This window comes from Colletotrichum scovillei, assembly GCF_011075155.1.
Source record: "Colletotrichum scovillei strain TJNH1 chromosome Unknown Contig00011, whole genome shotgun sequence".
Classification (NCBI taxonomy): Eukaryota; Fungi; Ascomycota; class Sordariomycetes; order Glomerellales; family Glomerellaceae; genus Colletotrichum; species Colletotrichum scovillei.
The window spans coordinates 595,066-610,542 of NW_023336269.1; the positions used below are offsets into that span (position 1 = coordinate 595,066).

General features: G+C 55.2%; 3 protein-coding genes across 3 annotated transcripts; all 3 read left to right on the forward strand.

Annotated features, from left to right (window-relative positions):
- Window positions 1–1,029: 1,029 nt before the first annotated feature.
- On the forward strand, window positions 1,030–5,665 carry HER10_EVM0012578 (fungal specific transcription factor domain-containing protein). The gene is made up of 3 exons (XM_035481971.1): window positions 1,030–2,286; window positions 2,982–3,134; window positions 3,452–5,665. The coding sequence occupies exons 1-3, from the start codon at window positions 1,982–1,984 to the stop codon at window positions 5,109–5,111; spliced, it is 2,118 nt and encodes a 705-aa protein (XP_035327412.1). The 5' UTR covers window positions 1,030–1,981; the 3' UTR covers window positions 5,112–5,665.
- Window positions 5,666–6,326: 661 nt separating this feature from the next.
- Window positions 6,327–9,428, forward strand: HER10_EVM0013213 (uncharacterized protein). The gene is made up of 4 exons (XM_035482577.1): window positions 6,327–7,699; window positions 7,799–8,053; window positions 8,137–8,429; window positions 8,514–9,428. The coding sequence occupies exons 1-4, from the start codon at window positions 6,870–6,872 to the stop codon at window positions 9,134–9,136; spliced, it is 2,001 nt and encodes a 666-aa protein (XP_035327461.1). The 5' UTR covers window positions 6,327–6,869; the 3' UTR covers window positions 9,137–9,428.
- A 1,848-nt stretch (window positions 9,429–11,276) lies between these two features.
- On the forward strand, window positions 11,277–15,340 carry HER10_EVM0000998 (high-affinity methionine permease; the record flags this gene model as incomplete). The annotated part of the gene is made up of 8 exons (XM_035470762.1): window positions 11,277–11,553; window positions 11,653–11,752; window positions 13,546–13,766; window positions 13,825–13,996; window positions 14,056–14,514; window positions 14,570–14,706; window positions 14,772–15,024; window positions 15,097–15,340. The coding sequence occupies 8 exons, from the start codon at window positions 11,277–11,279 to the stop codon at window positions 15,338–15,340; spliced, it is 1,863 nt and encodes a 620-aa protein (XP_035326515.1).
- Between the last annotated feature and the right edge of the window lie 137 nt (window positions 15,341–15,477).

The following is a 15,477-nucleotide window of genomic DNA, read 5'->3' on the forward strand; positions in this document are numbered from 1 at the left end:
CCGCCCGTGTGTGGGCGAGGCAGGTGGCCCAGGCAGCTCCTGCTTTCTCATTTTCTGTCCTGTCCTGTCCTCCCCTCCCTTCTTGCCTGTTCATTGTGCAGTGTCTCTGTCACTCTGCCTCTGCCTCTGCCTTTTTCCCGAACGCTGTTTTTTCGCGCCTGCCTCCGAGGTTGTGGAAATGCCAGGTACCTGTGTCCCCGTACTGTTCCATTTCCCCTCGGATTGTTCTCTACGCACACACCCCCTATCCTCAGCCCTCCTCACTCTTTAGTCTTTCACCTTTTTCATTTTGGCACTTTCCACCACCCTGTCCCTTCCCAAAAAAGTCCGCCGACTGCTCCCGCTTCCGCAGGCCGTGACTTCCTAACCCGCACCGAGCTTGGCCAGCCCTCAGTGGGGACGACCATCTGGCGACATCCGTCCGTTTCGTTCGGGGCGCAAGGCATCGTCCTTCAGTTTTGTTCCGTCTCCTCCACTTGTGTTCGGGTCAAGGCAATGAAAGGAGCAGTTGGAACGGGATGATAAAATAATCAGAATATATGGCGAGAATAAAGAGGCAGAGAGAGGAAGGATGGAAGTCAGGGAGTCGAGTGCGCTGTTGCAACGAATGCGAGGCCGAGGCCCGCCCGCTTTCCTTACCTTGGGCACGCCGTGTGTGCCTCCTTCCCCCGTGTCCACGTCCCGTAACCCGTGTGCCGGTTCCCTCTTGCTCTTTCCTCAGGTCGTCCACCTCCGCCTGCCTTTCCACCACTTTGTGCTTTTCGCCCGAGTTGGTCCCTTCCTGATTCTGCTCCTGCTGTCTTTAAATCAGATGTCCAGTCTGATATTTCCTCTTTTCTTGGTAGGTACCTAAGGTAAGGTAAGGTGACTGAAGGTACGGACACTTCCTTCCCCCGCTTGCCCTCCGTGCGGCGTGCCCTCCTCCCGTCCTCACATTATCCACGGAGTAGGTACCTGCCTGAAGGTACGGTAGAGTACGGGAATACGTACTGTACAGGTCACACCCCCTCCCCCATCCTCTCCCCACCCCTCCCCTCCCTCGTACTCCACTCCTTCCTTCCTCCTCTTCCAACCACCGAAACCTGAGGACCACCGCCCGGATTTTTCGCCCACCACCGAGAAATCGCGGCCGACCCGTGCCCTCCGATTCTTCTCTTTTTTTTCGTTTTCCACTGTCCACCGCGTCCAGCACAACTTCCAACGCTCAACATCACCGCAACTCTCACATCTTTCAACACAAAAATCAAACATCACCAACCGCTTCCGACACCGTCCCGGCATCAATTCTGACCGTCGTCTCATCGGCCGCTGTGGGCATCTTCCCGCAAGCTCCCCCCGTCGCGTTCTGCCCCCCCTTCCTGGGGCCTTGACGCCGCCGCCCGCCCTCGCCCGCTACCTCCTGCCTGGGGGTCTCGCCTTTCTGGAGCCACCCTTCTCCATAATCTCGGCGCGACGGGTCGTCTTTTCTCTGCGTCACCCGGCCCCAAAACCCTCTTCTCTTCCGGAGCCCCCCTCAACAAAACACTCTTCCTCCCGCGACCCTGACACCCCCGAACTCTCCCTTCTTTTTCCTCCTTTCTTCAACTTCACCTCGTCGACTCTCCGGCTTTCTGACGCCGACCATCGCCGTGTGACTTTTGCGGACGTCACAAGTCGCCTCACTGGGATCACGACATCATCCCATAAACCAAGCAAGATTCTTCTACTTCTACCTACCTTGGGTGGATCAAGAAGCTCATCGCGTCGCGTCTTTTCATCCACCTCCGGCTGAACACACGCGCATCCGGGTTTCACCACACAAACCCTACCTACCGCCCTCATCTTGTCGTCGGCGCACTCTCTGCTCTGCAGGAAAAAAAAAAAAAGAGAGAAAAGTTCCATCATCCAGCGACACGCCGCTACTGATCATCAGCACTGGTTCGCATCTCATCCACTTGACACCAACGTCCACCTCACACACAACCTCACACACAACCGCACCATGTCGGCCAGCGTTGTGCGGTCTACCGCCCTCCGAGCCGGCGGCGCCTGCGTGCGCTGTCGCAAGGGCAAAACCAAGTGCGTCTACGAAAACGGCCGCGCTCCTTGCAAGAACTGTGCCAAGGGCATGCACGAGTGCTATTTGCCCTCCGAGTCCATGGCCCATCACCATGGCCAGTCGCCTGCCCGTCATACCGCCGCTCATCGCCCTGCGCGTGAGAGCCTTCCTGCCTCGGTCCCGGCCGGCGATGTGCGCGCCGCCAACCCGGCTTCTACCACGTCTCGTCACGTTCAGACTCCCGAGAAGTAAGTTTCACAATTTGTTCTTCACATTCTAGCATCTTCATCTTCTTCCCCTTCACTGCCTCCGCCGCCTTGTCTCGAACCTCGCGCGGCGCACACCTTTTGCGCTTGGCACTCAGTTGCCTTCTGCGCGCGCGCGCGCGCCGTGTGCCGGGTGTGCTATTCTCGTCTTTCGGCTGTGTCGCCGCCCACCGCCGCCGACCAGGGAGGGGGAGCTCGGCCCCCTACTGCATGCGGCCTGGGCGCGGTGGCTTGTTCCCCTTCTCATCCATCACACACGCGCGGTCATCTCTTGTTCTTCCTCGCCCCCCTTTTGTTCCGTCTGCCCAAGTGCCCTCCCCCTTGTTTCTTTTTTCCCCAAGATTTGGCTGCCATTGCTTCGATCTCCCGAAGACGGCGTTTCGTCTCCAACCGACGGCATCTCCCACCGCCGCTAGCCTAACCCTCGGAGCCGCCATCTGACGGCGGGCTTTCCCTTGGATCCCACAAGCTTTCCAATATCCCTTTTGGTGTACCCGTACTACTCGCTCTGCCCCCTCCCCATTCTCATTTCCCGAGTCACATCCCCGTCCTCCGCCACTTTTCACTCCACTTCTTCTCACCCGGGCCAGTCGCCGGGATGGATATCTCGTTCCACGCCCCCCGAACGCAAACACGGGCGCAAAAAGAAACACGAATGCTGACCTCATCCCCGCCAGACTTACACCGGAGCTGATCCAAGAATGCGAACGCGTCATTTCCAAGACGTACCCGGCCTGTGTTGCTTTCCACAAGCCTTCGTTCATCCAGCAGCTCAAGAACGCCTCTCTGGACCCGGCCCTCATTTACGCGCTGCTCACCTGCGCCGCTCGGTACGTACCTCTGCCTTTCGGGTCTTCCGATCCCCGATCCCAATTTCCCTCCTGATTTTGGTGTTTCACTACCTTACCCCCCGCAATGTCCGGCTTTTTTTTGTGGGTGGCGCGGCCTTCCGTTCGGAAGTCTCGTGTCGGCTCGCTTAGCCACAAATGTCCGGACTTGGGCCGAAGTGTCACCACTTTGTTTCTATTGTGGTCATTGTCATGTCTCTAAGGCCCGACTCAGTCCGCCGCCTTGCACAGGCTGGCTCTGCACAGTGGTGAACTTTACTGGACGAACACACCCGGCTAACTCCATTGTCCTCCTGCAGAAGCTCCCCCACCTTGATTAGACGCTATGGCGGGCAGTCCGGTGCGACTGGTGCTGCTGAGCACTTTGCAGCCAAGGCCATGGGCATCATCAACCAGAACCTCGACACTCCCAGCCTCGCTGAGATCCAGGCCATCTGCCTGATCATCATCCACGAGTGGGGTTCCCGCAATGCTGTTCGTGCCTACATCTACCTGGGCCAGGCCAGTCGCATGGTCCAGATGTACCGCATTCTCCACAGCCACCATGCGGCCGTCAGTGATGCCGATAGGTTCCTTCAGGACGAGTCGTTCCGCCGTGTGTTGTGGCTGTTGTACATCCTCGACTGCCTGCTTACCAGCACGCCCGGCCGCCAGCCGGCTTTGTCTGCCAACGACACGGCTGACGTCTCTCTGCCCTGCTCCGACATGAACTTTGCCTTTGGCAATGCTGTCTACGTTCAGACCATCAACCTCAGCGACCCCTCTCGGATGCCTTCTGGCTCCCGTACCGACGAGGTTGGTGAGTTTGGCCAAATTGTCATGGCCACTCGCATCTGGCGCGACGTTGTCCAGATGTTGATGACCACGACCACTGAGACCTTCAACGATAATGTCTGCACTGGTCTCATGGGCGAAATCGAGCGCCTTCGTGCTTCTCTGTCGATGCAGTACGTCGACAAGCCGGGCCAGATTAACCTTCACATCACCATGGGCTCTGGCTTCACGTATGCCATGCTGCACTGCATGCTCCACTGCGCATCCATCTTCATCAACCGCCGCCGCCTGCTGCAGTATGTGACTGCGCCTGGCTTCAACCTGGAGAGCTGGCGCCTGACCCCCCAGTGCCACGATATTATCGATAGGCTCTTTACGTCGTGCCACAGCACCATCGCCATGCTCACTGCTCTCGAGACTGGCTTTGACAAGGAGGGCATCATCTGCTTCCCCATCTTCATGCTGTTCTCGTCCTTCACTGCCAGTGCCACCGTGGCGTACCTGTCTCTCAAAGGCCTCACTCCCCCTAATGCGGTCGAGACTGCCGGGCATATCGTGCGCGACGGTCTCCACTTCATGCAGGATGGCGTTGACACCTGGCCTCTGATCAGCTCTTGGCTGCGTCACCTCGCCGTTATGCATAGAGTCCTCGGCAACGATGCTGTCGCTGGTAGCCCCAGTGTTGCAGGCACCTCCGTCCCCCCCACCAGCGCCCCGCCCGCGGACCAGGCCTCTGTTAAGGACGAAGCCGCCTCGAACCCAGACACCAACCCCGACGCGATGGACTACGACCAGACCTCCAACTCCAACGCTGGCACTGGAGCTCCCGTTCCCCCGGCTCCTGCCAACAACCACACTGCCTCTGTGAGCGAGAGTGGCCGAGAGAGCGGCCGCGAGAGCGAGCCTCCCGCTCCTCTGCCGCGTCGCCCCGGTGTCACTACTATTAACGGTGGCTCCGGCGGTGTTGGTACCCCGGCTTCCGTCAGCCCTCCTCCTCCCCAGCCGGCCGAGATCAAGCAGTCCACCGAGATGCTTCCTCAACCTCCCATTGGCAACGGCGTGGCGTCTGCCGAGCCTGCTGCTCCTGTGCCTCAGGACATGACGGCTAGCGAACTCTGCTCCGCATTCGAGCGACAGCTGCTTGAGCTTGACGATCTCGCTGCCTTCATGGGTGGCGGAGTTTGACTCACCTCTTGATCAAACTTGACCTTTATGGAGAGACTTCCAATTCTTTGAACGAAACACTGCGACGCCTCGGCACAGTCTCAGACCGACATATTGTACAGTACGACAAAAATACCCTGCGGATGCTTCTTTTTTTTGATCTTGCGTCGGCCAGTCTCTCGAACCTGTTCCAGAATGGGATAATTGTGCTTTGGCACCTAGGCGGAGTGGGTGTTGCAGAGGCCGTCGTAAGCACGCGACGACTTGGGCACTACGGTTTTCAGGGGGACCACTTTCACGAGCACCCTTTCACAGGGAGCAACTGATGTGCTTCTCCTGTGGGAAGGAAAGTAATGAGTTCTCGTTTCGGCGTTGGAGGTGGTTCGTCAACGGTAGGCTGCGGCCAGCTCTACGGAGTCGTTGATCTTTATGTCTTTGTCCCGCGATAAGGCAACATTCGAGGATTTTTTGATTGCCTCATTTGAGGCCATGCTGCGTTAGTAAAAAGCAGCCATTAAGGCGTTAGGTCCCAAGTTGCATGGTAACTTTTAATCGAATACCCATGGCACACTTCATCACTTTGTCTTTCAACCCACCTCATGTGAACATGTGCTCCTTTCTTTGCTTTCTGGCCATGTGTCGTCTGCAGCGTGCATTGCAGTTGTCGTTGTGAACCTTCTTTTCTTTGTGACATTTGGCAGTAGTCTTGCATAGGTGGTTTGGAAGAAGTGGGATAAGAATTGGGTCAGCCTGATCTCGATACCAGCAAGGCTCAAGATAATCCTCTCCCCAGATATACCACATGATCAATATGTTCGTCTCGGACTATTGACACCTAAAGTGTCTCCAAAGTTCCTGCTCGCTGCCAATAAGGCAGAGATCAAAACTTACAATCCTCCGTCATGTCAGAAGATCTAGGCTGATGTAAGATGTTTCTATGCGAACGGTTAAAGTATTCCTAGCGGGCGGCCTTGCGTTTGTTAGTGGATGAGACTTGGGGCGGGGCCGGGAGCGGGAGCGGAGTTCGGTATTCGGCACAACACATACCCCTGTCCCCGCCCACGCGCCACACGCAAGCCACACGTAAGCCTCAGGCTCACCTCCATCAGCCGCGACCACATCTGAGGCTGACATCAGTAGAACCGGCCGGACTTCAACATTTTCAACTTCAACTCCGCCTCTCGACGTACATATGCCGCAAGGTCCTCGACATCGCCCACACCACCCACGTCCCAAACCCGGCGGGTTTCGAAGCCAATCCTCCTCCAGCTCACTCCATCGCTCATTGTTCCCCCTTCCCACTTCCTAAGTTCCCTTTCTCGTTGGTCTCACACTTCCTGCACTCCATCCAAACGGCATTTGCGATACCAAACGGACATCTGAAGCCCGTTCAAAGCTGGCGGGTGTTTCGTTGGCTGCAAATATCGTGAGACACAGAGTACAGACAGAGAGATACCTACACACAAGAGACTGAGAGAGAAAGGGAGAGATTGATCGCCTGCAGCCAAAAAGCTTAGCAGGGCGATTTTTGGCCCGCCACCAACCCCGGGACCTGGCACCACCGTAACCATCACGCAACTCACACACACACGCCACTGCTCAACCAAGTCCGCTCGCCGCCCACAACCCCGGAGGAAGGGGGACTTCCGGATTCTCGGCCCGCTTACCAAAGAAAGCGAAGCCTTGCACATTGACGGATTGTACCTTTTTTACCACCTTTTTCTTCCTGTTCTTTGAACTTAAACGACAGGGGCATCCGCCTCCAGGTCTGAATCCCGGATGCCGACGGGGATCGAAACCCGCGACGCGGGGGCCGCCGAGTCGGTCAACGGCGGCATCGCCGCACCCTACGGCCGGGCCTGCACCAACTGCTCCCGCGCAAAGTGCAAATGCATCCTCCGCCCCGTCGGTGGGGCCTGCGAGCGGTGTCACCGGCTCGGCAAGTCGTGCCAGCCGAGCAACCCTATCCGGAAACGCTCCAAGAAGCCGCCGTCCAGCCGGACCGCGCAGCTGGAGGAGAAGCTTGATGGGCTTGTTACGCTGCTGAGGCAGTCGGGGAGGCCGACCTTGTCGGCTGATTTGGGGGTTGATATTCACTTGTCTGGGGGGTCTGGTTCCTCTTCGTCGACGACGGCTGCTGCTGCTGCTGCTGCGGAGGCGGCGAGGAGGCAGTCTTCTGAGATGGGAGATGTGCATGGTGCTGGCGGCGGCGGTGGTGGAGGTTTTGACTCGGCGCAGCATTTCGGTAAAGGTGATCGCAGAGACCGTGGGGCGTCGTTGCCGACGCCGACGCAGACGGCTAGCCCCGAGGAACCCGGGTACGGCGACGAGCTGCCCTCACCAGACGAGGCGGAGGCGCTCTTTGAGGCGTTCCGCGGTCAGAATCTCAAATACTTCCCGTTTCTCAACTTCAAGGCTACGATGACGGCTGAGGAGCTGCGCGGCGAGAGGCCGTTTTTGTGGATCTGCGTCATGACCGTTGCCTCGAGGGTATCAAGTCAGCAGCTTGCGCTGGGCCAGCGGGTGCGACAGATCGTGAGCCACAAGCTGCTTGTCGAGAACGAGAGGAGTATTGATTACCTCCTCGGGCTGTTGGTGATTTTGGGATGGTCAGTACAAGTCACGTTCGTGATTCTGCTCTTTTTTTCTCTTAGTGAAATCGTTTACACATGTTGCCGGTGTCGCTGACATTCTAGGTGTCTTTTCAGGGCAAATCACCAGCTTGGTAACAAGCCGTTCATGTGCTTGTTCTGCCAGATTGCTATCGGTCTCATCTTTGATCTGGGAATGTCCCGCGACCCCTTGGACAACCTGAACCCTTTCCTCTGCTGGAAGGCTGCTCAGGAGAGGGCCGACCGCGAGAAGACTGGAGCTGTGGGGCAAACTTTGTATGTCAAGTCACAGATGCCGCGGACGATGGAGCAGAGGAGGGCTGTGGTCGCTTGCTACCTCATCTCATCGGCGTGAGTACCCTCGATCTACTCAACCAGCTTATCGATTCTAGGCGTTGGCAATGACTGAGATAACAATGCTAACATCCGTCTAGCGTCGCGAGTTTCTTAGGCAAGATGGACCCCTTGCGTTGGACACCACACATGGATGAATGTCTGCAAGTTCTCGACGAGCAGCCCGAGTCGCCCTCAGACCGCACCCTCGTCGCACTGGTCAGGATGCAGCTACTCAAGGAGGAGGCCGGGAAGATGTCCGCGGCATGGCGTCCCGAAACCACGTTCGACATCGTCGATTCGCACAGGACGCCGCCTGCCATGTATGTCAAGCTGCTACAGAGGCAGCTCCAGCAGCATATTCAGAGCCTGCCGTCAGAGCTCCAAAGCACAGGTTAGTCTCCTTCCTTCGTCCTTCTTTCTCCTACCGCACTTCTGCCTTTCATATCTCAACAACTCATCTCTAACCTTTAACCAGACACAATCATCGCCCAACTTCACTGCACAGAACTCTCCATCCAGGAAATCGCCCTCTCCAACAAGACAGGCACCTGCGTGCCCGCCAACCTCCCGGACGTGGCCCGCCTCGACATCTACTACGCCTGTCTACACGCCGTCAAGGCGTGGTTTGACCATTTCCTCACCCTGCCGCCCGCAGCCTACTACACGACCCCCTTCCTCACCTTCTCGCAGCTGTCCCACTGCACGATTGCGCTCTACCGCCTCTCGGTGCTCGAGGACCCCGTATGGGACCGGGCGAGCGTGCGGTCGACGATTGATCTTATTGCGACGCTCGACGAGATTGGGGACCGGTTCATGAGGGTTTGCAGCGAGGCTGGGTTGAATGTCGATGTTGAGGAGGGAAATGCGTTTGCGAAAGCTGTCAAGACTATCAAGGGGCTCAAGGGGACGTGGGAGGCTTCTATGGCGCCGTTGGCCAAGGTTGATGCCCCTGCTGCTGCGGGAGTTGATGGGACTGGTGTCCTCGGGGCTGGGATGGGTGGTGGTGCTGGGGTTGGGGAGGTTGAGCTGGGGCAGTTTGGGTTGGATTTGATGGACAATCGGTGGTTTACGGATATCTTTACGCCGTTTGACTTTTAGGGGTTTGTTGATTTTGGTGTGTTTAGGGTGCACTGGATAGATTATGGATGGAATATATCATGGGTATATCACGGGATGGAATGGGTTAGGTTAGGTTGGGTTTGGATTGTCGAGTCTGGCGTTGGTAGTGGGGTGTGTTGGACTTGGGTTTGCATCACCGCTCCTCGATTAGTTGGGACGAGTACTTGATGTACTCTTGGGACAAAAGTAGGAGACTGGGTGTACGAGTTTGTGTACGTCTGCTGCGTAACATAATGAGATTGGATACCTTGAAGGAGTTGTTACTGAAATCTGGTGACTGTGCTTGAGTGATAGTAAAGACCGCACGATGTCGTTTGAGATCACGATGAGTAGAGAGATGTACGTGGCCTAGCCGGACTTTTATTCACCCGCCTGATGTACTCCCATCTTTCCATCAAACTTTGTTACAACGCTATTATGTCCATGTGTGGTCTCGGCAGGCCGATTAGATGATTCCCCCGAAGGTTTCCCATCGAATGCTTGGCGGGGCGTTGGCCAAGGCGCGTACTGCCCGGGGTTCTTCGATGGCGCTATTGAGCGGCCCGATGTCGACATGAAATCCCACCCCCAAGCCGGCAGGGAGACCGAACAGTCCCACGCTTCTTTTCGTGTTCTCACGGCTGGCATATGGATCAATTGCCCCAATTAGTGCTCTCGGATTGAGCTGCATTTAAGATCGCTCAACGGTAGCGGACTCTTTCGTTGCCCTTGCCAAGCTTTTCCTTGACGCGATGAAATGACAGCGTTCTGCTCGTGGCAGGTGCCGTGGGATGGGATGATTGAACGAATAGCGCCATGGATTACGTGATTTCTTGGTAAGACCGTTTGGAGATGCTATATCAAGGGGATGTTCGGCCAAGTCTTGTCTCACGCAACGGTCTTCCCGTGTTCGAGGCTTGGCCCTCCCATCTTGGGACCATAATCCGGTGGAAGGGACGTCAAGAGGGGATTGGAGTGACACGTTGGTACCAGACCATAATTATAAAGAATACCTGTCAATTGAGGCGTGGTTGAGATCGAAAGCACAGTTGTCAGATTACGCCTACGGTCCTTCAAGATCGCAAGAACTTCGACTACATTAATTATCGCAGACAAGTTCCCCGCCTGGAGAATCTTATCTCCCTGTGTATATCAGATTCTGATGCTTCAGCTGATTTACGGCTCACTGAACATCGTAGAGCACTTCAAGGCGCGGACATCCAGCTCTCCTCAATTGCCGTTCTAGAACGTTTGGTACCGGCTACCGGATGTCGTCATTTACCCTCGGTGTTACTCCATCGCCAACCTATCAACATAATCCACAAAATCAGTGGGACCACGCCCGCGCGGGGGTGGATTCGGCGCGGGTAACACCACATACTTGCACATCCGATTTGAGCGAATCCACGGACGTTCGAGTACACTATGTACAAGTAAGAGAAGGGAGAGAAAGAGACTAGGGACAAGCCGCGGTGGAAACGCACTCTCCGCGGTGGTCCCTGGAACCCGTCCGTTCCTCTTTCCGTCCCATGTTTTCTTTCTCCATTGCTGTTGGGACGTTACAATCGCGCGTCTCGGCATGTAGTGAAGGACGGGGGTGGCGACGGTTGTAAACTCGTGCTAACTTCAGCTCTGGCCCAGCCGCGCGCGCCCTGGTCGGCTTGACCGGTTGGATTTCACTCAATTGAGTTCGAGGGAACTGATCTGACCCTCCATTGCGTGCTTCTGTGCCTCTTACTGTGGAAAGGTTTTCGAGTGCCAAGATGGTTGGTGTTGACTTGTCGAGCAACTGAAGCTAGCTTGGAGGCATGGGTAAGGAATATAATGCCAAGGGATAATCGATTGTGTGATTCGGTACCCCCAGTTATAGTGCCTGTCGCCTGCGAACATGAGTCGGGGACGGAGGGTGGGAGGGTGTCACTCGCAGTCTTGAAGAACGACGTGGGAACCCATCTGTATATATGTATCCTCGCGCGACCATGGCGCTCATCTAGAACTCTCCTCGAGATCGTGCCGTCACCGCTTTGGCCTCTTCCAACTCACCCGGGTCCCCATCCACGTGCCACCTGTGGCCCCCCTCATACCTGACCGGCCGGTGAAACCTGCTCTCCACAGAAGATAAGGCACGACCACCTCGACAATGGTCTTTTCGAGGATCTTCCCGAGCGAGAAGTCGGGCGGCGCGGATTCGACTGTCCGCGCCGACCCTGAGGCCAGCGACTCTGAGCCGTCCATCATTCACGATGGCGATCTCGCGTATACCAGGGTCAAGGGAGGCAATGGCTCCAAGCCGTCGTATCAGGAGGCTGTCGGTGCGCCTGTTGAAGCTGATTCGCCGTTGGGGTACCATGTTAATTGGGTGGCTATCATTTTCTTGAATATCAATATGATGGTTGGGACTGGTGTTTTCTCTACTCGTAAGTTAGCCTGAGCTCTTTATGCTTGTGTGACAAGATGGTCAAGGCCAGACTTTGCCTTCTTGAGAGGTACTGGATACTGATATTATCCCGGTGTAGCTGCTAGTATCCTCAACAGAACGGGCTCAATTGGTCTGGCATTGATGTACTGGGTGATTGGCTTCCTCATGGCCTCGGCCGGTTTCAGTGTCTATCTTGAGTTGGCCAGTTAAGTCAAACCCCCCACTTCCTGGCACCCCCCTGTTTCTGGCACCCACAAAAACGATGGGATCACAACCCAACCTCCTCATTACTATTAACTATTGATCCTCAACCACACCCACTACAATACAACTGCCAGCCTCACTAGGGCATTCAGAGTCGCTGGATTCAGCCGTAATAACCTCCTTTTCACCCGCTTCGATTTGAGCCCGATGGATATCCCTGATGTTCGCAAACTTCGTGTTGGGATCGATCTGAACAGTCTTCCTCTTCCTAACTGCAGCGTTGGTAACTTGAGCCCTCAGGTGAGCCAGCTGCTGCTGGGCAACTGCCAGTTGCCAGGCCTGCTCTGTGAAGCCTTTTTCACCTTCCTGAACAGCAGCCGTTGAGTGCTGGTATCATTGTCGAGTTGGGTGTATAAGTGCAGTTGACCGCTGAGCTCTGCCAGCTTCCTGGGTGTCGACCAGACCACTGCAGAGGAAGCAGAATCCCATGGCTCAACAGGGTAGTTTGTTGACCATTATGGCATCGCTTTTGCCCCGACTGGTTGGTTTGGGTGTGGTGGGCAGCAGAAGGCTCAGGTAATACCATAGGGTTCATCAGGGCTTAACCATCGCTACAGGGTGTAGACCAGTCCACTTCCAACCACTTCTGATGTTCGAGACTGATAGACCAGCAAGTCGAGCCTTCTGGTAACAGTCCAGGAAGTTCCTTTTACCTATAATGGTAGAGTCGTTCCATTGAGACAAGTAACCGAGCTCCTTCCGATAGGCTGACTTAACAGGGCTGAAGACAGACTGGTCAAGTGGCTGGAGGACATGAGAGGAGTGTGGTGGTAAGAACAGTAAATGGATATTGTTAATATAGCAATTCCACATGAAGTCTGTCGTCGTATGACTCCCATGCCCATCCACAATCAACAGTCGAGCCTCGCCCTCAGCCTCGGGCATAGTCTGTGGGATAAACACCTTCTCTAACCATTCAATGGCAGTTAAGTCTGTAGTCCAGCCATTATCTGTTGCTGTAAACTCCCACCCATCGTATGGAACCAGATGTAATGGAAACCACTGTTGTTGGACCGTCTTCCCTTGAAAATGATAAGAGGACGAAGTGCCCTACCCAAGGCTGAGATACACTCAATGATAGAGACCCATGCCCTCGACCCAGGTTGTTTCTTGCGAACAGACGTCGTCTCAGCCATGCCCAGCACTAACCCATTAGCTCCTGACCCTCGAGGATGCCAGTCTCATCCATATTATATCTGTTGGCTGGTTTGATGTCCTTGATCTCAGGGATAGCAAGGAACTTAAACCAGTTCCTAATGACCTCAGTAGATGCCCCATTAACGCGTCTAGAATCGATGGAACGACTTCTCTGAACCTTAATGATAGGGTCCTTCTCACGAAGGCATAGATCCAGCCTTTCCTAATGGTTTGGTATCCCCAGCAGCAGCCAGAACTCGCTCTGCGAATTCCTTCACCTGTTGGTGCGTTGGTGCGAGGCCCAGCGAAGCCTGAATGCGAACCCATTGTGCCAGCTACTCTCCTGGTCAGGAGACAGCCTCTGCCAGTCAGCAAAGCCACTTTCCTAGTCTGACCACCTTGGAGACGTAGTTGGAGGGTTGATCGTGGTATCCCATACTCCAATGAGGCTCTCTTTGACTCTTGCCGTTTGAGATGTCCTCGAGCCTGACGAAGCTGATCTTCGGTATATTGAGGCATTAGATATAGAAGAAGGTATGTGCAAAAAATGAGCCCATTTGGACTCGAATTGAAAATGTTGTGATAAAAGGAGGTTGGGGGTGGGCATTGCGTTGTGGTGGATTTTCGCGTTTTTGTGGGTGCCAGAAACAGGGGGGTGCCGGGAAGTGGGGGGTTTGACTTACTTCCCCAACCGCAGCGGTTCGGAAGTCGTCTACTTGGAGCAGCAGTACCCTCGACCCAAGCACTTCTTTCCTGTTGCTTTTGCTGTCCAGTCTGTGATCCTGTCATTCAGCAGCAGTAATGCAGTCGGTGAGTAAAAGAGAGCATCAACGCCAGAGCTGGAGGAAATCGCTAACACGTGTGGCAGTTCTGTCTCGATACCTGTGGAGAATGGCTGATATTACGCCGTCGGAATGGCAGATGCGAGGCGTCGCTATCGCAGCTTACACCTTGGCCGTCATCTGCGTCCTCGCACACAACAGATACTCCCTTTGGCTCGTGAACTTCATTGGCGTCCTGAAGCTTCTCACTCTCGTCTTGTTAGTTGCCTACCCAATCCAAACCAAACTTTCCATCGCAGCTAACACTCATCCTCCAGCATCTCCATAGCAGGTCTCGTAGTCCTAGGCGGCAACGTCAAACACATCCCGGACCCAAAAGCAAACTTCCGCAACGCCTTCGAGGGCACAACCAGCAACGGAAACGACCTCTCGAACGCCCTCGTCAGCATCATCTTCTCGTACGCGGGCTACTACAACGCCTTCAACATGACCAACGAGATCAAGAACCCGATCCCCACGCTCAAGAAGAACGGCATCATTTCGCTGCTGACGGTCGCCATCCTCTACATGCTCTGCAACATTGCCTACTTCGCCGCCGTGCCGAAGGCCGAGTTCAAGGGCGCGAGCGAGATTGCGGCCGCCGTGTTCTTTTCAAAGTTGTTCGGCGGGAGCAAGGCTGCTGCGAATGTTTTGAATTTCTTGGTCTTGTTGAGTGCTTTTGGGAATTTGTTGGCTGTCTTGATTGGATCTTCGCGTATGATTCGTGAGATTGGCCGGTTAGTAGACTTTTCGTTTCGATTTGATGGAATATTTGCTGACTTTAGGACTTAGACAAGGTGTCCTTCCATTCACCAACTTTTGGGTCTCGACTAAACCCTTTGGAACTCCATTGGGTCCGTACATGTTGAAGTGGACAATGACCTTCATCATGATTGTTGCGCCCCCTGCTGGCGATGCCTTCTCTTTCGGTATGACCTCATCCCCAGGGATCTGCTGATCCATGCTTTGAACCCACCACTAACACCAGATGCAGTCGTTGACCTGGCCAGCTACCCCAGCGCAATCTTCAACTTCGCCATGACCTTCGGCGTCTTCGTCCTCAGACGACGTCGTCAGCGCTCCGGCATCAGCCGCTCCGAGTTCCGCGCCTGGGACTTTGTCGTCCTCTTCTTCCTCGCCATCCAGGTCTTTGTGCTGGCGATGCCGTGGTGGCCGCCAAAAGGTGGCCCGTACGCAGGAAGTGTCAGCTTTTGGTACGCCACGTACTGTGTCGTGGGTATCGGCATGTGAGTAACCCCTTGTTCAATTGTGAACCTGAAGTATAAAGAAAGCCGCTGACATATTCTGCGGTCTGCTAGCATCCTTCTCTGCATTCTGTACTACGTCTTCTGGATGTACGTCCTCCCCCGCTGGTTGGGATATGAGATCCGCACGGAGATTGTCGAGGTCGATTCCAACGGTGCCAACACGCATCGCCTGGTCAGAGTTCCCAAAGCCGAGGTTGCTGCATGGGACGAGGTGCATGACGAGGCTGGCAATTTGAGGCGGCGACACGTTACTACCGAGCTTGATTCCGGCAACTCCAACGAAAAGGGGCTTTGAGCCTGTTTTTGGGACACAAGGACGTTTGGCTAGCCTGAGGATGGAGGATCTTTCTATCTAGGTTTGCTTAGGGTCTACCCAACCAGGGCTCCAGGGAAAGGGGATGATATTATTGGTGGTTATGTAGCTTAGTCGTG